Raw genomic sequence first — 22,345 nt, 5'->3', positions numbered from 1 at the left:
CATAAATCAATAAAATAGTTTATCAACAATTAGCAACTGGGATCAGCGGGCAAGGAGGCTTCAGTAGAGAGAGGCGGACACACTGTATCTGCAAGGAAACGTGGGAACAGCGATTTACGGTTCGTTGCCTGCGAGCAGCTGGCAGGGCCCACCGCTGTGGGAAAATGTTCCTCGGAGCTGACACGGGGGCCGGTTTGATGAGGTTTTATTTCTTAAGATTAACCTCCAAACCCATTACATTCCAGGAAACTGAAAGCTTACACTGGCTTTCTGTTTTTAATGGACTGACAATAAAAGGAAATATTTAGAGTGTAAAAAATAGATGGCACTTTAAAGTTCATTTTTCAAGGCATCCCATGTAGCATAGACAAATAAATGATAAAAAGAGGAACTTAAAAGACATCGCTGTAATAAAGACAGCCTCCGCCTCAGAACAGACACCGAACGAGGCAGGAGCCAGAGCCACGCTCTGCAAAGGGGCCGCGGGGCTCCCAGCTGTGCACCTGGGCGAGTGGGGGGAACAGCTACAACTCCCGGGCCTTGACCCCCCCCAGGGACTCAATGAAAGGGACCCCAACACCCCCGTTATCCCCCCAGGAGATGGGTGCTCTGGGCCAACACAAATGACTTCGTTTTCCCGGAGTGGAGCCACCAGGGGCCCAGTGGGGGCGGCTGGAAATGAGGTGGAGGGAGAGGAAGACGAGATTGAAGGGAATCAGCTACTCGAGACGAACCTACCCACCTGATCCCCCAAACGTGAGCAAGGCTAAAGCTAATAAAGACGACCAAGAGAAGCCACCATGGAGAGGTGACATCACTCCAGAGGAAACGGAAATAATTCTCAGATAAAACGCTTAGGGTCACCGAAGACCAGAAAAACCTAGGAAAGCAAAACTGGCTTAAACGAAGCAAAAACAGGTCGTCATGAGAACGAGTCGATGAGAAATCCTGGAACTGAACGGTGTGCTTCCTGAAAGTCGCAGCTCGACAGACAGAATACACCGGGTCGGACACACGGAAAACAGAGCCAGGGAGCTGGGAGGTGACTGAGAAAGGGGCCCAGAGATGAGCACGTGAAGCAGATAAAAGTGAAAGGGGCGTCAGGCTAAAAAGCGAATTGTTAGCGATGGGAGCCGTCCGAGAACCGAGGTGCGACGCTGTACGACATCGGAGGGAGGAGAGAAAAGCCGAGAAGCTGTCCGACACAAGGCGACCGATCACCCACAAAGCAGACTGGTCCGGGGCAGGAGTTCCTAGGGCCCGAGGAACACAACTGTCCCCCGAGAACTGCGCAGCCAGCTGAACGATCCTGGGGGGTGCGCACGCGGTGCCGGCGTCTTGGGCCGCGCAGTCTCGGAAAGAGTGGCCCCGACAAGCCATCCCCGAAAGGCTCACCCCGAAAGGGTGAACATCGCGCGGAGAAAGCCGGCCCAGGAGGGGAGAGAGGACTTGGGAACGAGGGTGCGCACAGAAACGCTGGCTGACTCCTCACCACTGGCTGCGCGAACAGCTAACCTCGTGTGTGACGGAGAGTGAGCCGGGATTCTAACAACGGTAACAGCCTGTGGGGCGTTATGTTCGGTGGAAGGCGCGTGGCATCCTGAAGGGCTTCATGGTGAGGACCATGTCTAGTGTCTGTATTTCAACGCCTGCCCACGGCTGCACCCTGCGGCTTGGGAACCAACAGAGGGAAGAGGACGGTGAAACCCGCGCCGGCCCAGCAGGAGAGCAAAAGGGGACACAGAACCGCGGCAGCTAGGAAACAGGACATCAGACGGCGGAGGCGGGCAGAACCCGTGGGGACGGCGGGAGGCGGGACAGCAAGCCTCGCCAGCGCTGTCGTGAAGAGGGTGCGATCGTGGATGTAAAGACTTCAGGAAGGAGTCAGCCCTGGGAAAGGGTGCGGGGCCCAGCGCAGCCTGCCATGGGCGGGTGCGGGGTTGCCCAGTGGTTACTCCTGTGTGGACTCTGTTTTAAGGATTCGCAGGCAAGGCTCCCGGAAGCAGGTCCCTGGGCTGCTAACTGCAGGGTGCAGCCTGCAGCTCCCTTCCAGGCCGCCCGGGGCCCACGGCAGCAGACCCGCTCCAGCCGCCGGCAGTGACTCAGCCCTAGGAAATTACAGGCTTCCACGCACGGTGGGCGCCGGCCAGAGGAGTGGCCCCTGGTAGACATGTTGGGGGCAGGAGAGCTGGGCAGAGCTGGCAGCAAGGCCGGAGGTCTGGGGGTGGGGACAGGGCCTCTGCTTAGGGCGACCCAGGTCACGCCTTCCAGGAGCCACAGACAGGCCCCAGCAGGGAAGAGAGGGTCGGGGCACAGGACAGGCCTGGTGGGTGCCGGGCAACTGCCCCATGAGACCCCTCCGAGCCTCAGCTCCCCGTGACAAGGGAGCAGCGCCCGCCCGCGCCTGGCCAGGTGCCAGCTGAGAGGGAGACCGCCCGCCACAGACGCTGCCTCTGACCCCTCCCAGGCCCCAGGCCCAGGCCTGCTGAGCTCTCCTGGGCTGAGCTCTGGACCAAGGACCTGAGGCTCGCACGGAGGGTCTGGGCTGGCTGTGCCCCCCGCTCCCCTCCGCCCCCCTTTCTCCAGCACAGAGCTGGGCTGGGAAGCCTTTTCTACGTTTACGGAAGGAAAAGGATTAAGACAGAAAACAACTGGCCGCTGGGGTCTCCCTTTCCTCCTGCTCCCATCTCCCAAGTCGCCTGCCTCGCCAGCGCCCCCTGGTGCCCCCGAGGAGGTGTTTCCACGCTGACTCGGGCCGAGCTGTGAGGTCACAGGACAGTCGGGTCTCCTCTTGTGTTTTCTAAACCACGCGTGACGGCTGAAACACGGGTTCTCACACATGCGACGCTCGAGGCACTCAGAGAGGGCAGCAAAGTCTGTTCCTCCATCGGGAGTTGCCAGACACCCCAGAAAAAGCCGCGGAACCCCAGGTGCTCCAGCAGGTGGCACTGTCGCCCGTCGGAATGGGTGTTGGGTGCGTGTCCCCATCAGAAAAGTGGGAGGAATGACCATTTGCTGTTCCCCATTCCAGAGAAGCAGGAAGAGTGACAAGCAGGACTGGGGGGGGGGGGGGACGGCAAGGGGACCAGAGAACAATTATCCTGTGTCACCAAAGCCGCCTGCTGCCACACACCCACACACACACCCACACACACACCCCGCACCCCAGACCAGAGCACCCAGCAGTCCCGCAGGCCCACAGCCAGCCGTCCCGGTGCCGGCCCCCCACTCCTCCGCTCGCCCGCTCCCACTGCCCCACGGTCCTCTGGGCTCTGGAGCTACAGCCCCGAACACGGCACACGAATGTCATGAAGTTGGAAACGTACTTTAAAATTAAAATTAGGGGAAACCAGATGAAGTCAGTATGGCACACGCTCACGCTGGTTAAGACGATGGTCCGCGGCCCTCCTGACGCTGCTTCTGTGCATTTCCACGCGTTTGACGTTGTTCATAACACGGCTTTTTTAACTTTTACTCAGGGCCGAGCGCAGAGCCCATGGAGGACGTGGGCAGCCACCACCAGAGTGAGCTGGGCCCTTCCGTTGGGGGGGCGGGCTGCCTGAAGTTCCGTGGTGCCGGGGGCCGTGGGCTCTCAGCACAAGCCCTCAAGACCCCAGGGGCCACTTTCTCCTCGTCCAGGATCCACAGAGCCACCGGGGACCTGGACGGCCAGAGCGGGGCCCAGGTCTGGGAGCCGCCCAGAGGATTCTGGACTGTGGGAGGCCCCCCCTTGGCCAACAGCGCCCCCGCTCCCCAGACCTCTGAGCCCTGCATCGCTCGCTGTGAGGACTTCTGGCCCCGTTCAAGGTGTTCCTCACGTCCCAGGCCCTGCAGACCAGCCTGCGCCCCGTCCGCCACCTGGACGCACCCTCCCATGAGCCTGGAGGACTCGCTCCATTTCCCAGGAAGAAGCCGTCGTTTGAGGCCGTGGGACTTTCTGGGGCGCAGTGCGAACCCCGCAGACGCTCCCAGCACAAATTCCGTGGAAGGGGTGTCTACCCTCCCAGTGAGGTCACACAGGGCGAGGTGTGGGGGCCCCACCAGGACCGTCTGACAATCTGTGGCCTGAGAAAGGTCGCTGGGCTGGTGAGCAGCAGTCCTCGTCCACAGGGGCACGGAGGGCGGTGCCACGCCGGCCCGGCTCACAGGCAGAAGCCCCGTGGGCGGCCCCGTGGCTCAGGGCGGTTCCTCTGCTGAAGTCCTACCTACCGGAGGCTCGGACGAGCTGGGGACCGAGGTCTGGCTTGGGTCCTGGGGAAGCACCCAAGGCGGGCGTTGTGAAATCCCAAGGCAAGGGGTTCTGGACTACGGGGCCGGGTTCATTCATCTTTTAATGACTCAATGGAGTTCAGCACCAGATTCAGCCGGAGAGTGCAGACTGGTACTGTTCTTGGTGCTTCAGCTGGTCTCTCAACCACCACCACCCTCACGGCGGCCTGAGCCCCGGCCTGGGGAGCCCACCTGAGTTGGCCCCCGGGGCGGTGTGGCTGCACCCGGGCTCTGGGCCCCGTGCCCATCCGGGGCCCGTCCAGGACCACGGCCGCAGGACCAGTGGACTCGGACGCACGGCCTGGCTGAGCACCTGGTGTGGGGTTCTGCCCTCCGCCACGGCCGTGAAGGTGGAGCGACGGGAAGCACAGTCGACAGCGATGGCCACGCCGCTGGGCTGCGCCTGCAGGACCAAGCGAAGCGGCTCCGGGCCTGGCGGATGGATCAGCCGGACCGCCTCGCAGGAAGGGCTGAACCCAAGCGTGTGATCGGAAGGGCCTGACTCAGCCTTGAGTTGCGGTCACTGCCGCCTCATCCCGGCGGCTAATGTGTATAGGACACTTGCCACGCGTGTTCCAGGCTCAGTGCCAACACACCATGCATGCCAGCTCCTGCCACCAGAGAATAACCTCTTGAGATTTAAAGGGGCCGACTGCTTCCCCGAGGTCACACCACGAGTCAAGGGCAGAGCTGAGGCCTGGAGCGGGGAGTCAGCGCAGTGGGGCGCCTGCGTCTGGGCCTGCAGACACCCAGCCCGGCTTCCAAGACAACAGCCCTCCAGGGGCAGGACACACGCTGACTCGGGGCTCGGGACGTGCCGGGAGGGAGACAGAAACCCTGCTGCTGTCCGATGCCGTCGCAGGGAGGCAGAACAGGCCCCAAACAGAACCAACGTCCCGCTCATTGGCACCCATTTCCCTCCGATCTGCATACTGTGCGCCGGAGTTGCTAACTCTGGGATGACAAAATCAAACGCATGGGTGCATTCCTGTACCTGCTTGTTACAGCCAAACTCAGAACTTAGGGTATGTCTGACCACCCCTAAACCTCTCCACACACACGCACCCGGAGCGGTGCAGCCTGCTTGTTGCTCGAGAACACATCACGCACCTGGAGGTCCTGGCAGCAGCGGAGGCAGGAGCTGCTCTGCCCACGTGAGCCCCGCCACCCTGCAGACCCCCTACCCATCGGCTCCGCCCTGCAGCCACCTGCCTTGCGAACCGCTGTTCTACTAAAGAAACATCGCATCGGCCTCGGGCCACATCCGTGTCAGGCCCTGCCGTGCGCTTAAGGAAAACTGCAGCCTTCGGCCCGTGGGCACTGCGAGCCGGTGACGCGTGGCACAGGCAGTCTCGCTCCGGGTGTCACCTCCTCTGTCTCCAGCCCCTTAAGAAGGACAGGCTCTTCCAGGAGACGTCACAGTAAGAGAAAGACACTTTTCTTTAAACAGCTCACATTTATTATCGATAACAATAAAAAATCTTGTAAAGACTATCAGTATTGTATTACCAAGAGTGAGGTAATAGGTTTACAAAACATTTACAGAAGTTGATATGCAAATAATGCATTCAGGGAGGAAAGTGGAAACCAAGTGGTTAGTGCTGGGGAAGGCAGGGGGACAGCAGCGCTGGGAGCGCAGGGCACAGGGAGATGGGACCGTGTCACGGAGCTGGGCAAGACCCTGCACAAGGAGCACCGGGCGCACAAGGAGAGTGCGTGCGCTGTCTGTGCCCCGGCCCTACAGACGCATTCAACTCTCTGGGTGAACCAGCGCCGCTTCCCAACCAACTTAAAAAGCACACAGCCTCAGACTGGGGGTGGTGGGGGCGGGGCGGGGCTGAGAGCCAGACAGCTCTACACAAATCCCTGGGCTGATGTGCACTGGTGACTGGAGTGTTTTCTTGGCAGCTGTCAGCAAAGTCGCCATCTGAGATGGAGGGGGGGAGGGAGGGAGGGAGGGAGAGAGAGAGAGGGAAAGAGAGAGAGGGAGGGAGAGAGAGAGGGAGAGAGGGGGAGAGAGAGAAGGGACCACCTTCAGGTCCTTATGACTTGGAAGCAGGAGGCGCCAACTGGCAGCAGCACTAACCCTGCTGTGCTTTCTAGAAGGAGCCTTGGGGTGCCCGTGAGGAGCTTCCCTTTCTGGAGGAATGCACAGCCGTGTTCCAGGGGGGCCACAGTCACGGGAGCCCAGCACCGCGTCAGTGTGCGGGCGGGCCAAGCTCCTCACTGACCAGGCGGAGGGCTGCGCACTGCCCCAGTCCCCCCGGCACCCCCCTGGGGCCGCACACGTGCCCACGAAGCTCTCCATCCCCACGGACGGAAACCCACGCAGCCAGGACTGTGAGCCGTCACACAGCGGCGCTGGTGCGTGGGTTTCAGCGCTCAGCTCCAGCAGCGCACCTGCCGCGCCAGCCACAGCCACAGCCACAGCCACAACGTCTCCATCGGAGGCGACCCATGTCGTCCAGACAGATTCCAAAATAACTGCTTTCCCCGTAAAAAGCGGAAAACGAGGGCCGATGCAAGACAGACCCATCGTTGTAAATGGGAATAAAAAGAAAACGTAGAAGACCAGCCAAGCTCACAGCTGCTTCGCTTCTGTGAGAAGCCTGACACGGGACTAGGTCCTCCTTGCCCGGCCCGCCAGCCCCACTGCCATGCCCACACGAGTCACTGCCTTCCACAGAGACCAGGGCCCCTACAGCCCCCGCTATGCGGGAGCCGCCACACCATGAGCGCGCTCGTTGGCAAAAGTGAACAGCGGGCAGTTTCAAAATGGCAAAGTGACCGACTGCTCAAAGTCCCCCGGTGACCAGGGGTAGCCCGGCTCTGCTGCTCTGAGGCTCGGGGGGGCGGGGAGGGAGGGCAGGCGGGCTACGCCTGGAATGAGCTCAGACCCCATGTGCGGGCAGGAAGGGCACGGCGCCAGGAGAGGGAGAGTGCCCGCAGCCCAGGGCCCGCACAGGAAGCCCTGCTCTGAGTGCCCGCAAGGTGAGAAAGGAGAGAGACAATCGTGTTTAATGATGGCGGGTGCCTGGCGTCACAGGAGCCCGGACCCAGCACCCACTGGAGAGCCGTGGATCATCTGGCTCTCAGTCCTTCCAGCTTAAGCGGCGTCTGTTCTAAGGAGGCCGCAGGCTGCCGCTCAGTCCGTGACAGGCCGGTGCAGCAGGGAGGTGAGGGCTGCGGTGGGGGGACAAGTCGCAGCTGCTCCCCGCAGGAGGGTGGGGAGGGATGCGTGGACAGTGTGGAGGTGGTCCAGGCATTTTTTGCATCAACATTGGAGGCAGAGCCTACCTCTTAACTGGCATATGAACTGCGCTCCTGCGCGATAGCCCTTGCGCTCGGGTGATCCTGTGCGCGCTGCGTACAACACCTATGGCTACTGGTGAGTTAGAGTGAAGCTACCTGTCCAGAGTCGGGATCAGTGACTACGAGAGCTACCTGCTACCTAGGGTGGGGCGAGAGGCTCAGCACTGGCCGCTGGTGGAGCGCTGGGCTGTCCGAGGAGAGGCGGCGCGGCACTACCTGGAAGCCATGGAGCTGGAGTGGGACTGGCTGGAGGAGGTGGTGGCGGCGCTCAGCTGGGAGAATCCACTGTGGCTGGACTCCAGGCTGGTCATGGAGCCTCTGCAAACAGCACAGCGAGGGCGAGGCGTGAGGCCCGAGCTGCCCGCTCCCCTCACTGTGCCCACCTGCTCTCCACGCCTCCCACTCAGCAGCCCCCTCCTCCCGCCAGGGTCCCCAGGATGAGGTTCCCCGCTGCCCTGCACACAGACAACCTCGTGAACTGACGATGGCCAACGGCCCAGAAGCCACCTCCGCCTGCACAGAGCCGCTGCCCTGGGCTCCCTGCCCAGGGGCCGTACCTGAAGTCCTCGGAGCCGATCACCTCGGTGTAGTACATCACTTTACACTTGTGGGAGGAGACCTGCAGGGAGGCCAGCACGTCGTCCACGCGGGGCAGGTTGGTGGCGGCGCACGCGGGCATGCTGTGGAATTTCCACTGCAGGATGTAGAAGCCCGGCCACCGGGTCACGTGGGAGCCCTGGAACGAGTCAGGCAAGCTGCTGAGGTCTCCCTTCCAGGCCCCCGCCCGCAGGGGGTCTGCCAGAGCCCGGGGAGCGTCCCGTCCACCCGGATTCGGCGGGGTCACTGACCACCGGGAGGGGAAGGACCTGCTGCTCTGGGTCATTACCAGGGCTGCTGCCAGCCAGGCCTCTGCTAGGTGCTGGGAAGGCCCTGAGGGTGACACTGAGTTTGTCTGCCCCCAGGACCTGCCACAGCCTCAGGGGGAGGACACCAGGACATAAGCGTTCAAGAGGGCCCTTCGCTCGGCCTTGAGGGGGTCAAAGAAGGTCGTGTGGACCAGGCAATGCTCTCAGACACACTTCCATGATCTTACTAATGTGTTCCGTGTTAACAGGAAGTCCATCCCAAACCAAATGTCAATCTGTGAAAATTACCTCCTCCGTTAATTCTGGAATTGGACTGTGATGTAGCTTAAAATGCCCATGATTTTTAAACTGAAGCAGCTACTTCCTTGTACTCTGCTTCTAAGACACCAGGACACTGACAGGCTCATCCCTAAAACGAATGGCAGCAAAACCACGCATCTGCTCTGAGAGCCCGAAGCACCGAGAACACCTTCTGAGCAGGCACTCAAAGCAGCTGCCGAGTCTTACCGAGGAACTGACGGGGCACCTACGTATATAAAAGGCTAAGTGACCAACCGTCCGTCCGTCCGTCCATCCATCCGACCATCTAACCGTCGACTGGCACATATGATGTGCACCGGCGATTTAAAAATAAACATTGACCGAAACCGGTTTGGCTCAGTGGATAGAGCGTCGGCCTGCGGACTGGAGGGTCCCGGGTTCGATTCCGGTCGGGGGCATGTACCTTGGTTGCGGGCACATCCCCAGTAGGAGATGTGCAGGAGGCAGCTGATCGATGTTTCTCTCTCATCGATGTTTCTGACTCTCTATCTCTCTCCCTTCCTCTCTGTAAAAAATCAATAAAATATATTAAAAAAAAAATAAAATAAAAAAAAATAAAAAATAAAAATAAACAGTGACTTGCGCATGCGCGATACATATAAAGCTCTTGCTGGTGCCAATAGCACACGTGTGTTTTGCTCTGTCATTGTCGGTCATGAATTCGGTTGTTTTTGTTGACATTCTGAAGCTGAAAGAAGCCAGCAGTGTCGACAGAATATATCTGAAGACCAACTATTGGCACAACTATTGATCACTAGGCCTTTTATGTGTATAGATACATTTTACTAATTTTTTTCATCTCTGACACTTCTATTATAAAGAAAGGGCAGAGAGCGATATTAAAATATTTCTTCTAATTACTTTCCTTTCAATGTGCATGAATCCGTGCACCGGGCCACTCGTTTTAAATAAACTGGAACGCCCAGTAAGACACTTAACAGCCCCCGCAGCACTCGTTTCTCTCCCTTCCTTTAGGGTGACAGAAGCACATGGAACGCAGCCAGGGGCACGGTGGTGGAGTCCCTGAACCCCAGCTGTGCGCACAGTGCCTTCCCTCCTCCCGGGTCACCTCTGTGAATACACTTCCAAAGCCACTCACGCCCTTTAGAGGTAAGGCCTGGGCTCTGTGCAAAACCAGGCCCGAGTCCTCTGCTCTAAGGCATTGTGATCGGACTAGGCCGGACACACCTGTGCCCACAGACAGACAGCACCGGCCATGCGGGGCGGGAGCGAGGCGGCAGCCTCCTCCTCAGGACACACCACCGAGCTGGGCGTTGCCGACGTCTTACCTGCACGCTCTCCCCTTCTCTGCAGATCAGCGGCGACTCCACCATGCTGTAGTCCCGGCCCAGCTGCCAGGCCCTGTCGATCAGCTGCACGTTGTTCCCCCCGGGAGACGTGATGCTGTGCGCCCCCAGGGAGTCCTTCTTGGGCGGCTGTGGTGACCGCTTGGAGTGGTAGATGTTGAACACAATGTCCCCTTTGCACACGTCAAAATCCCACGTGATCACTGAAGAGGCATCCACGATCTGAACGAGGATCTGGAGGAGGGGGACAGGCGTCACTCCAGGGCAGCGAGGCCCGTGCCCACTGCGGGGCTCCCGGGCACTCAGCCAGTTGTGTGCTCCGAGAAGATCCAATCAGCCATCGGTTCCCCCTCCGCCTTCCCCCTCAGCCCCTGGTGCTGCTCCGTGGCTGGGGCCCTGAGCTGGGCACTTGGTTAGCCACCCTACAGCCCAGGACTTCCCAGTACACGATCATTACTCGGAAATACTGGGTCCCGGCTGAGAAAACTCTCAACAATACAAAGCGGATGTAAGTCAAGACGGGGCACAGGGGTCCATGACTGCTCTGGCTGGGAGCTCAGGGAAGGCCCAGAGCAGGTGGAAGCTAAACAGAGAGCACACGGAGGAGGGGGCAGCTCTGACAGGCAGCCCCTCTGCTCAGTGGGACAGCGGCAGCCGCTGGGCGGGAGGAGGGAGCCACGTGGCATGGGGTGGGACGAGCCCGGGGTTGAGGCCGATCTAAAATCTGCATTTTATGTGGCGCCACAGAGAGCTTCCCAGCAGGGAACGATCAAAGTTACAGTTTCTGCCCTGGCCGGTGTGGCTCAGTGGATAGAGCGTCGGCCTGCAGACTGAAGAGTCCCAGGTTCGATTCCGGTCAAGGGCACATGCCCGGGTTGCGGGCTTGATCTCCAGTGGGGGGCGTGCAGGAGGCAGCCAATCAATGATTCTCACAATTGATGTTTCTATCTCTCCCTCTCTCTTACTCTCTGAAATCAATAAAAAAATATTTAAAACAAAAACTTAAAAAAAAAAAAGTTAGTTTCAGAAGATTACCGTGGGAGGACGTGAGAATCAGAAGCAGCTGCGGGAAGGTATGTGTTCACTGGAAGCCCCAGCAGAAGCGAGGCCCGCGCTCCTCCCCCGCGCCCCTTCCCCTACCGCCCCCCCCCCAATTGCACCACTGCCCCTTCTCGCTGCCAAAACACCACTTTGGAAGTTCCTTAAAGAGCAGATCCATAAAGCAGGAGGGTCATGTCTAAGAGCAGCGGTGGCCCTAACGACTTGCCCCCCCCCCCCCCCCCAGTGGCTCCCAGGGCGAAGCTCTCAGCTGACGGGCCGCTCTCCTGCCTTCACAGTGGGCACTTAATCAGCCTCATGTCAGGCACAGCGCTGTCCTCGGTGTGTGCGTGACTGCATATCCAAAGCGGAAGTGAAGTGGCCGAGCCAGCAGCCTCGCGCTGGGGCTCAGGGAGGGAGACTGGCTGTGAGGGCCGCACACCCGCAGCGTCTCAGGACAGTGCGTGTGAGAGACAGGCCGCTTCTGCGCAACGCGACGCAAGAGGGGAAATTTCTCCTCACTCCACTAGGCTAACAAAAATGGGGAAATTCCTTTCAAAATATAAATAACCAAACTCAGCCAACGAAACACAAGAAATGAACCTGTAATCCTAAACAGACTAACCCCGGGAGTCCAACTCCGTGTGGCCAGCGAGCGGAGGGAACCCACCGCGCAGCCCCCTCGATGCTGCGGCGCCTGCTCCACCACAGTGTGGAGACCAAGCCCCGCGAGAGCACCCGCTCCCCGCTCCCACAGGCGCCTGGGGAGGACCCTGACCCCTGCGGGGAGGGGGCGCACCTCGTGCGGGGCTCCTTTGAAGACGCTGGCGGACTGGTAGATGGTCTCGGTCCAGAGCTTGAGGTCTTCGTTCTCCAGCTCCTCCGCGGTCCGGTACAGGGACTTGGGGACCAGCCCGCCCTCCGGCACTTCACACTGCGAAGCAAACACCGATGAAGCTGCGCACACACACCTCTGACCCGACCATCAGGCGGTACCGCCCGCCGCCTGGCACCGCCTCGGAGCTGGAGCTGCGGGGGAAGCGGAAGCTGGCGGTGCGTGAGCCGCAGCACCTGCCCACGGACTCCCCGACCTCCTGACAGACCCGTCCTGCTTTCAGTAAATGAGAACGAGCGGAAGCTGATCCACCACGGAATTCACACTAATGTGTCTGAGTTCTGGACTCACTCACTACGGCGGGTGTATGTGAGGTGACGAGTGTTTACACTGCACCCAAAGGGAAAGTGACCACGGAAAGGGGTTTCCTCTCAGCAGCTACAGGCACTGCTTTTATTCATGTAATTACGGCCAAGACCGTGACCAATGACGAAAGCTCCGCGTCTACCGCAAGTCAAATGACTAGCCGACTAGCCAACTAGCCGGAACATCAGCCAAACGCTCATGGTGGACAGCTTCCTGGGAGAGGGCGCCTCCTGGGAGAGGGGAGGGCGCCTCCTGGGAGAGGGGAGGGCGCCTCTTTGGGATTTGCCTGCAACAGGCTGTCCTGAATGGAAGTTGTGCATTTCACAAGCTTCCTAATTCACCTCGATACCATGGCTTCACACCGCAGCTCATAAAACCCACGTGCTTCCTGTGTAATCGGCGCCGGGAGGCGACCACAGGAACAAACATGACGGACATGACGTCTCGTTAGAGACGGTTAAACCCTCTTGTGCAGTAGAACGAGGTGAGTGCCGCCTCTTCCACACCAGCCTGGACAGAAGCGCAGAGAGGAAGCTCGAAGGCCAGTTGGCGGTCCTTGTCAGCTTCGAGGACCTCCCACCTGAACGCAGCACGGTGGTCAGGGGACACGAGGGCCCACCGGCCGTGAGTCGTCTTCTGCTCCCACGAGCTCCTCATTGGAGCGACCGCCTGACGGTCCTCTCACGGAACACAGGTCGCTGGTGGGCTCCTGCGAGTCTGACCTCAGGACGAGGTCACGGGCACCGGGGAAGTCCAGGCCCTGTAACCAACATGCCCCTGCACGGCACCGGGGTACACCTGCCACTCCCTACGGTAGGACTGAGGAACTCGGAGCAGAATGTGAATGCTGCTTAAATTCCTCTCACCGTCCAGAAAGATTTTCCTAGACCCCAACTCATTAGCTAAACACATGCGTCAAGGCCAGGTGTACCCACCTTGAAGACAACTTTCTCCACGAGGAAGGATGAGAGCCTTTCTCTAATAAGAGCCTGACTCCCGAAGCCACGCCCTCTCCTGGTCCCTGGGCCTCTGCAGCTGCGGTGCCCTCCCCCCCCTGCATGCAGGCAGGGAGCCCCAGCGGCTGCAAGGTCCTCAGGGAATCACACATCCTGATTCCTCCTCACAGCGCAGGGCATAGAAGGGGAGGAGCAACTCAATGCATTAAAAATCCGAAATTACATGTAAGAGTGGGAATTCCCTTGATTTGTCCTCTTTAAAATGTCATCCTGATTTATTATCAATAAGGAAATCTTTTTTAAAATAACGTTGATTTTGTTAATAGTGTTTTAAGAAAACACATAGCTCCTCCAAAACAGCTCAAAAACCTGATTCAGAAAGACAAGTACTTTATGATTTCACTCATATGGGGAATCTAATGAACAAAATGAACGAACATCTGACTCACACAAAGCGGAGGGAATAAGCAAGTTGCAATTAGATTAGACTCTACAGCAAGTTCCCATTAGTGTTACAGTGAGGAAATGTGCACGTTACCAAAGATTACCTAAACGGTGGATCAGAGAGATGCCAGCCAAAAATAACAGAACCCAAAACCAACAATCCAGACTAAAACTCTGAAAACCACTTGTGCAGACCACGCCCCCTCCCGGTAAGCAGCCGAATGGGCAGGACTTGCCGGCACGTACCATGCACTCCCCGCCCAGGAAGTCGGGGATGACCTCCTTGTCAATGTAGTCCAGCAGGCCCCCGGGGCCCTGGTAGTCGTTCCCGGCGTAGATGAGGAACTTCCTCCTGGTGTTGTCGTCGATGAACGGGCTGACCTGTCAGAGAGAAAGCGCAGTCACCTCTGCTGGGCCGTCTGGCTTTCAGAGGCTGAGTGATATGGTGACACCATGAGTGGGGGAAGGGAGTGTGAGTCTGATACACTTAGTAAAGTCCGTTTACATGGCATTGGGACACTCAGGAACCCTTTCTTCCCCTAAACAATTTGAGAAATGTTATGTCTTTCCACAACTTGGTTTTTCTAACTCGCCAGGACTTGGGAGTCACAGACACGTGAATATGACTGCGTGGTGTGTCTCGCAGATGCTAGCAGCTGCCGGAACAGCATCCACCCACCAGCGTCCAGAGCACAGGAAACACCCGGGGGGCCCGCAGGATCAGCAGGCGGCCCAGTGTCTCGGGGTAGTTGGCCTCCACCACCTCGATGATGCGCAGCAGGGCCTTGACGCCGGGCCTCCACAGGTGGCGCATGTTCAGCCCCTCCAGGTCCACCAGGCAGGTCCACGAGCTGCGGGAGCAGATGCGTTATTTCACAGACGCACCTCGGCACACTGGTTCCCACAGCTATTGTTCTGTATTCTTGATACTATAACGTAGTCATTTCTATCCATTTCCAAAAAATACCCATTTTCAGAATGACAGTGCTATGAACTAGACTTGCACCTGCTTGTAAAGGCATACGGGTCAGTGTGGGGCACCAGCCCTGCACTCCCAAGCACCGGTGGCTCACGGCCAATGCCTAACCCTCGGCCTAACGTGCTCAGAGACCAGCAAGTAGGGCACCAGCTGCGATGACCCTGGGCTGGTCTGCACTGGGGCGGCGGCAGCATGCCTGAGCTGTGGTGAGCTCTCCGAGTGTCCCGGAGCCCAGCGCCGTCTCCGAGCTGAGGGTGCGGCGGGAACCAGCCTTGGAGCCCTGCCCTCGGAGCTTCCCTCCAGTGGACCCTCTGCCCGCACCCGGTCAGCCTCTCAATCCCGCACTTAGGTAACAGTTCACCGGAACTAGCAGTAGGATTTAGGAGCATGCACTAATTTTTGAAGCTCGCGCCCCCCACCCAAAAAAAAAAATTAAAAAAAACCCAGACTAACCCTAACTGCAACCCTGGGCTCTCAAGGACCATGCAGACTAGCCAGCCTGGCCACGCCCCTGAGATGAGGGACGGCAACGCCCAGGGGTTGGAAATACCCAATCCAGCACCACCTTTCTGACGGCCACATACATGCTCACTGTCTTCTACTTTCAGGACACTATTTAGACTTGGTTCTAAGAATCAACCGGGAACATTTAGGTCAGAGGCTCCATCAGCTGGAAGGAAAACAAAGCCTCATGTCTACCTGATGGGCCGGCCGAAGACTTTGGTGTTTTCTTCACAGCGTCTCAGCCCTTCCTCGTTGATGGAGAGGACCTACGCATAGGAGACCACGAAAACTGTCAGTCTAGGACAGTGGTCGGCAAACTCATTAGTCAACAGAGCCAAACATCAACAGTACAACAATTGAAATTTCTTTTAAGAGCCAAATTTTTTAAACTTAAACTATACAGGTAGGTACATTGTTATTAACTTAATCAGGGTACTCCTAAGCTGGCCTTTGCTAAAAACGTTCTCAATCTGATTGAGGTACGTTCGCTGAGGTCAACCCCTTCCAACTCTCCCATCCTCAACTCGTGCATGAATCGAGCGCGCCTCCCCCGCACTGCGTATCCTGCGGCCCGCCTGCGCTGTGTCTCCCGTCGCCCGTCGACTGACTGACACCCCCCACTTCTTCTAACGCCTCGTCTTCAAAACAGACTCGCCCAGGCCGAAAACCAACTTCTGCGCATGGGCCATGAAATTTTAATTGCACTGTACGTGCATGCCCGCACGTGGTATTTTGTGGAAGAGCCACACTCAAGGGGCTGAAGAGCCGCATGTGGCTCTCGAGCCGTGGTTTGCCGACCACTGGTCTAGGAGGTGACGCTACTGTTAGGCTTTCTGCACACACACAGCTTATCCCCGACAGAGTCTCCCTCTGGAGAGAGTGAGCGCTGTCCTCTGCGGCGGGGGACAGAACCCCGAGTGGGGTCACAGGAGGGCGTGCCTGCTGTGGGGGGAAGTGGCGGCCGAGTGGGGGGCGACACCACACCTACCAGCCCAGGGAAAGGGCGGCGTCAGGCGGACCGGAAGCACGGCCAGAGGGAACGCTGTTTGGATAACAAGCCTACCCCCGTACAAGCGGCCACCACATCTTTACGGTCTATCTTTTTGTGCGTGCGCGCGTGTGGATGTGCTTGCACGCTCATATAAGCACACACAGGCGGGCTAAGAGTCCACAATAAAATGCCAACAGTGGATGTTTTAGGATCACTGGATTGTGGATGTGGCCTGTAAAGTTTTGTTTTTTTGACTGACAGATCGTATTCCTCTCCTCATAACTGCCCACTGTGGAGGCTGCAGAGGCAGGGCGAGCCGCGTCGGGGAGGGAAGGAGACTGTCTGGTTCAGGTGAAAGATGCAGGAGCCCGGATCGAGGAGGTGCCAGTGGGAAGACCATTGTGAAGCGTCGGGAGTGACATCCGAGTGCTTATGGTGACCTTTTGGTCAATGCTTCCCCGTGAGAAACGTTTGTATAACTTCTGTGCCCGCCTCTGACATTTTTCACATATACTAACGGCTTTTCCTTCCTGATGACAAAAGCGACACATGCGTGCTGTCACAGGACGCCTGTAACAGCCCAGGCCGAGCACTTACGTATCTGAGCAGGGCCTCCTCCCCGAGGGCCCTCACCAGGCCTTTGGTGTCCATCTGTCCCAGCCGGATCACGTAGAGGGGCCGCCCGTCTGCAGGAGGAAGGCAGGTGATTACACGCGGCGCTGGGTGTGCGAGGCCGATGAGGAACGCGCCCTCGTACTCGGGACGAGCTTCAAGCCCTGTCCCACTGAGGAGCAGCTTCCGTGCGTACAGGAGCCGCCCAATCTCTTCCCAAAAGATGGCAAAAGGGAAAACAAAAGCCGCCAACAGAGCAGCTCAGCTGGTGGTGGCGACAGGTCTGCACTGACGAGGGGTGCCCCCTGGGCACCCACTAGGCTCACTTCACACCCAGGACTGAGCAGAGCTCCGCCCTCAGCGGCAGGGCATCCCCCTCGGACAGCTTTCCTGTGAGCAGCCCTGTGCTTCCTTCACAGGCTACCGACAACGCAACGTCAAGGTCTGGGAGAGCCAGCTCCCTCCCTTCCCGCCCTGAACACCAGGGTCACTGAGCACTTTGTGGAATCAGAAACCCCTACCAACCAGCACACGCCGGCTCTGCTTCTTCACAGCTGGAGCCTCATGGCTGGACCTGGGAGGACTCACGCCCTGGGGACAGGCTGGTCACCAGGAGCCGCTACACAGACGGAAATGGCCTTAATGGCCAGTGTCCCCAGCGGTCCTAGCCCTCTGCTCGGGGCCGCAGGACAGCAGCGGAGAGGACAAGGTGCCACTGCTGCTGAGAAGACACCAAGACGCCTCCTGCTGTCCAGGAGGGTCAGCGCTGTCCCCCGACCCGGGGCCACCGTTCCCTGTATCGCCACCCGGAACTGCACCTCCTGGGAGGTGTGGCCTCGATCTGCTGCATCTACTGCAGCAAAGAGGGCTTTGTGCTCCTGGTCTTGTTGAAGGAAGATTTATAAAAACTCCTCCCAGGACTAATTAGATACATTTGTCAGTGTCTTCTACCAAACCTTCCCACCTTTGAGGGTTACAAATGGAATAAATATATACTCCAGTAAAATGAGTAAAGCAACACGTAGCCCGGAGAGGCAGGAAAGGTAAGTCAGGGAAGGGAGCCACCTGAGCTGCTTGGGTGAGAAGCACCTGCCTGGGGGCGGGGAGTTCCGGGCGGCCTGGGGCGGCGCCGCGTCTGGGGTTCCATTCTGGGCGCTGTCTGGGTCGGGGAACAGGGCGCATGCCTGTGACAGCGCAGCTCTCCCACAGGCGTGACAGGCAAAGCAGCCCAGGAGGGGCTCCCACTCACGCGCGTTTAGGTGGCCACTGTCCTCGGCTTGCTTTTGCTCCTCCCCCAGCCAGAGCTGCCACCCCCCCTGCCCGGAGGTGGAATCTGGCTGTGCACCCTCACAGGCGCGCGCAGGCGCAGGCACTGGCGTGCCCCCACCAGCACTGTGCTGCTCACAGCTGCCCTCAGCCTCTGGCTTCACGTCCCAAAACTCCACGTAATTCCTCCATGAGGCCTGAGGAGGAAGCAAAGGGCCCGGCCCTTCCTCAGACTCCGGGGCCTTTCCCGGTGGCTTAGGAGCTCGATGCTGCGGTGATGACATGGGCATCAATGTGTCCGGGCGGCGGGCGGGGAGGGAGGAGGCCCTCAAGGGCCACTTCGCTCTGTGGGAGGTCTCCCTCCCAGCACGTCCTGCGTGCACGTCCCTCGCTACCTTTGTCGTGGTGGTGCCAGCCTCCCGCGTAGTAGTCCTGCAGGACCTGGGGCGGGTTCCAGGTGTCCAGGATGTAGTCCACCTGGTGCTGCTTGCGCCAGGTCAGCGACTGGCACATGATCTCTCTGGCTTTGTCGATGTTGAAGTCCCGGGCGCGTAAGAACCGGAGAATGTGCTCATCTTTGGGGATCTGCTGAGAGGAGGTGCTGTAAGCAAGCGATGCTGGAAGTTGCTACAGAGAAACACAAGTTACCTGGGCAAGACTCTCAAACGCTCACTTCGTATCACGAATGGGCTGGCGCTAGCCGGTTTGGCTCAGTGGATAGAGCATCGGCCCACGGACTGAAGGGTCTCTGGTTTCCCTTTACTAAGTAATGCCAGTACGACTAGACACACAAACATGCCTCTGCTCGCTCCAGACCCCGTTAGTCTGAGGCTTACTATAAAACCTGATTCCTTATGAGGCTAAAATTCTACCAAAAACTTCAAAACCAAAGCTCAACCATTTCTCATCTCTGAACAACCTGTGAACTCCTTCCAAACCTTGTAGGAGACCATTCTCTGTGAAGCCTGGGAAAGGGCACCCAGCCTGCCAGGGGACTGGTGCCACGAGACCCTGATGCACGACTTTAGGTTGGAAGGGCAGCCCCCGCCGTGGTAGGCGGGACAGTGACTCTGAGCAATGGTGGGCGAGACCAGGCCCACGGTTCCCCACAGCACACGCGACCAATGCTCACTTTGCCCTTGTGGGTTTCCTGGAGCCACTGGCGCAGCCGGATCAGGCAGCTCTCCTGCAGTGGAGTCAGGTCGCCCAGGTACCTCTTAATGTAGTCTGCATCCAGCTTGTCTGCAACAGAAGTCACATGCCATCCGTTACAACAAGCACCCCGGAACCTCGGTACCACAGGGCCCTGCTCCGTGAAGCCACGTGTGGTCCAGTCTCGGGACTCAGGGACTCCAGAGGGAACCGGGCCACCCCAGGACACCTCGAGGGCAGCCTTTAAAACCTAATCACTGACCCAGCCCCAGGTGACCAGCTGGATGTATTCTGTTCCCTAGTTGCCAGCACATCCCCTCGATTTGCAAAATCTCAAGTATTCATGGCAGAATAATGGCCATTACAGGTATTTAATGACTTTTCATTAAAAGTTATATAAAGAGAACTTACATGATCTAAAACTATGAAATGAAACAAATGGATCTAAACCTGTTTTAAACAGAGCTGTGTTCAAGAAGACAAGAAGTCTCTTTCATGCTAAGGCAGCATAAACTGCAAAAATGAGGTAGAAAATTAAGCACAGCAAAGAAAAATTCACAAGGTGCAAAACAGGACATAGGCCCAACCGGGGAAACGCCTGCCACCTGCTGAAAGCAGCAAACGGCCTAGTTCAGCTGCAGAGAAAGGTAAATATCAACAGTTTTACAAGGCTCCCGAGTGGTAGAGTTTTCTTGTATTTTCTTATTTTACAATGGGCTTCACTCTGAGAAATGAAAAAGGTGTGTGTATGTGTGTGTATGTGAGTGTGTGCACACGCACAGCCCAGCTGACCAGCCTCGGAGCCAGCCGCTGCTCTGCTGCCAGCTGCCACCAACAGCTGTGATTCTACGCAGGTGCCTCCGCACCTCGGTGCCCCGTGGAGCACTCCCGACCCACCAGGCCCACGTGAAAGGGGTTCACAGAGTGCTTAGGACAGGGCCTGGCACAGTGAGCGCAAAGCGACGACGCAGAGCTGTGTTAAAGCCGTAGGTGCCACCCTGCATTCACTGAAGATGCGATCAGCTACAGTAAGTGGAAGACATTTCTGGTGTCATAACTTGACGTGACCCTTCCGCCCATTGAAGACAGACTGCGCGCCTTCACTCAGAGACACCTCGATGAAGTGCTTCGTAAGCTGGAGGAAGGGGGCCTGCGCGAGCTGCGTCTCCTCCTACGTGACGTCTAATGTCCTACAGAACTAGAGGCGGAGTCACTGGAGAGGAAGCGACCCACCGTCAGGGGTCCCCGCGGCGGGCTCAGAGGCCCCGCTCGGGCTGCTGAGGGCCTCGCTGCTCAGCCCTTCCTTCTGCGCAGCCTCTGGGGCCACCGAGGCCAGCGATGCGGCTCGCTTCCTGCACGACGCGGCTGTCTCTGCAGAGGGCGCCAGGGGCGGCGGAGTCCAGCGGGGCACGAAGGTGATGCCCTCCTCCTCCAGCTGGTGAAGGTAGTACTCAATTATTTCCTTTCCCTTTAAAACAAAACCAGTGTCAGGTGAGCACGCATTCAACATTGAAATCGCTCGTCCCTCAAAGGCCTTTGTAACACTAACAAAAACTGAACTGCTGCAGAATGAACAGGGGGAAGTCAAATGCCTCTGCATTTTTGTTTTTCACATTTTACTTCCTCTTCTCCAAAGGTCTAGGAAGTAATATCTAAAGAGACAGGATTTTTATGACTAATTAGAAGCACTGTTTTACCACACTTGTACTCAATACGTGCTTTCTGTCTCAATCCAAATTCTTTCCAAAGTCCCAAAATAAAGCAAGCCTTCAAAAGCACTCAGAACCCCAAATTGGTAAGTTCAAAACCAAACTCCCACAATAATAAACAGCAGCAAAAGAACGAGAAGGAGCCCTAGCCGGTTTGGCTCAGGGGATAGAGCATCAGCCTGTGGACTGAAGGGTCCCAGGTTCGATTCTAGCCAACGGCACCTGCCCAGGTTGTGGGCTCAATCCCCAGTAGGGGGCATGCAGGAGGCAGCCGGTCAATGATTCTCTCTTATCGTTGATGTTTCTATATCTCTCTCCCTCTCCCTTCCTCTCTGAAATCAACAACAATATGTTTTTTAAAAATTATATCTAAAAATAAAAAAGAAGAGAAGGAAAGTTCTTCCATGTAGATGAGCCAACGACCCAAGGTGGACCCCTGAGCACGCCTGGGAGGTGCCTCTTCCGGCTGCAGCACTTCCGGCCGCAGATCCTGGCAGGCACCAGGGCTGCTGCTGCAAGTGAGCTGCTCCTGCCTCACCCCAACTCTCACCTTCCCGGCAAGTCCCAGCCGAGAACGCACGGCCCCCCTGGCCACATGCTCCTCCTCACCTCATTGGCAACCAGCATTCTGTGCACCCCAACCTACCTCCCACTCCCAGGGATCCAAGGCCTGGGGAAGGTCAGAGCAGTCCCCCAGAGAAATGGCTGGGACCCTGACTACCCCCTTCCCAGCCTCCCAGAAAGCCCGCCAGCACCAATCATCCCAGGGACGCCTGCCCACCCTTTTCCATAAAACTCCAGGACAGACTCACTTTTTTAATGTTGCTGGTATATTGTTTCATTGCAATTTTCTCCACTGTACTTTCAAAACCAAAGAAAGATTTAATATCTAAGCTTGCAGACTGTTCGAAACAGGTCCAATCTTCATTTTCAGGGTGAACCTTCAGATTGAGAAAGAATTGCATTAACTAACTGATAACTGAGATTATCATGTCTGCCCCTCAATCAACTAGTCAGCGTAAGAAAAAACCTATTTTACTAATCATGTGATTATCGTGAAAGCTGCAGATGGAAAAATTACAGAGAGGGTCAAAATCACGGAGACCAAAGCACTATTTCTAAAATATTCAGGGCTGGCTTCATCAGGGAGGGTGGTCAGCAAAGGCTGGAGGAGGAGAGGGCGGGCGTCCCGCAGAGGACGGGGCGGAGGCTCCTGGCAGGGAGCCCCGGAGCAAAGGTCCCTGTGAGGCCCGTCTAGGAGCAGACAGCAGACGGAGCGGGGCTGTGCACGAGGCAGGCAGGCAGCAAAGGTACGACCTCTGAGTGCAAAGCCAAGTCCCTGCTGGGTTCCGGGACCCCGTGACGTGATCTGACACACGGTCGCGGGTGGCTGGGGACTCAGGGCTGCTTCTATAGGA

The 22,345-nt window shown here is 57.7% G+C and overlaps 1 protein-coding gene across 1 annotated transcript in view; it reads right to left on the bottom strand.

The window, feature by feature from the left end:
* Positions 1–5,711: 5,711 nt before the first annotated feature.
* Positions 5,712–22,345, bottom strand: part of SEC14L1 (SEC14 like lipid binding 1) — a 34,189-nt gene continuing 17,555 nt past the window's right edge. The window contains exons 6-18 of the mRNA XM_070395442.1: positions 21,740–21,868; positions 20,452–20,686; positions 19,199–19,308; positions 18,462–18,651; positions 16,786–16,874; positions 15,393–15,463; positions 14,394–14,565; positions 13,961–14,095; positions 11,913–12,047; positions 10,058–10,309; positions 8,139–8,317; positions 7,798–7,899; positions 5,712–6,196 (exon numbers count right to left, since the gene is read on the bottom strand). Of these exons, the coding sequence (XP_070251543.1) occupies positions 6,181–6,196; positions 7,798–7,899; positions 8,139–8,317; positions 10,058–10,309; positions 11,913–12,047; positions 13,961–14,095; positions 14,394–14,565; positions 15,393–15,463; positions 16,786–16,874; positions 18,462–18,651; positions 19,199–19,308; positions 20,452–20,686; positions 21,740–21,868 (1,815 nt within the window). The 3' untranslated portion in view covers positions 5,712–6,180. The remainder of the gene's footprint in view (positions 6,197–7,797; positions 7,900–8,138; positions 8,318–10,057; positions 10,310–11,912; positions 12,048–13,960; positions 14,096–14,393; positions 14,566–15,392; positions 15,464–16,785; positions 16,875–18,461; positions 18,652–19,198; positions 19,309–20,451; positions 20,687–21,739; positions 21,869–22,345) is intronic.

Source organism: Myotis yumanensis, unplaced genomic scaffold (genome assembly GCF_028538775.1).
Source record: "Myotis yumanensis isolate MYYU_CA2020_CCGP unplaced genomic scaffold, mMyoYum1.0.hap1 SCAF_16, whole genome shotgun sequence".
Classification (NCBI taxonomy): Eukaryota; Metazoa; Chordata; class Mammalia; order Chiroptera; family Vespertilionidae; genus Myotis; species Myotis yumanensis.
Note: the sequence above shows the minus strand (reverse complement) of the source record. Positions and strands in the feature narration are given on the sequence as shown.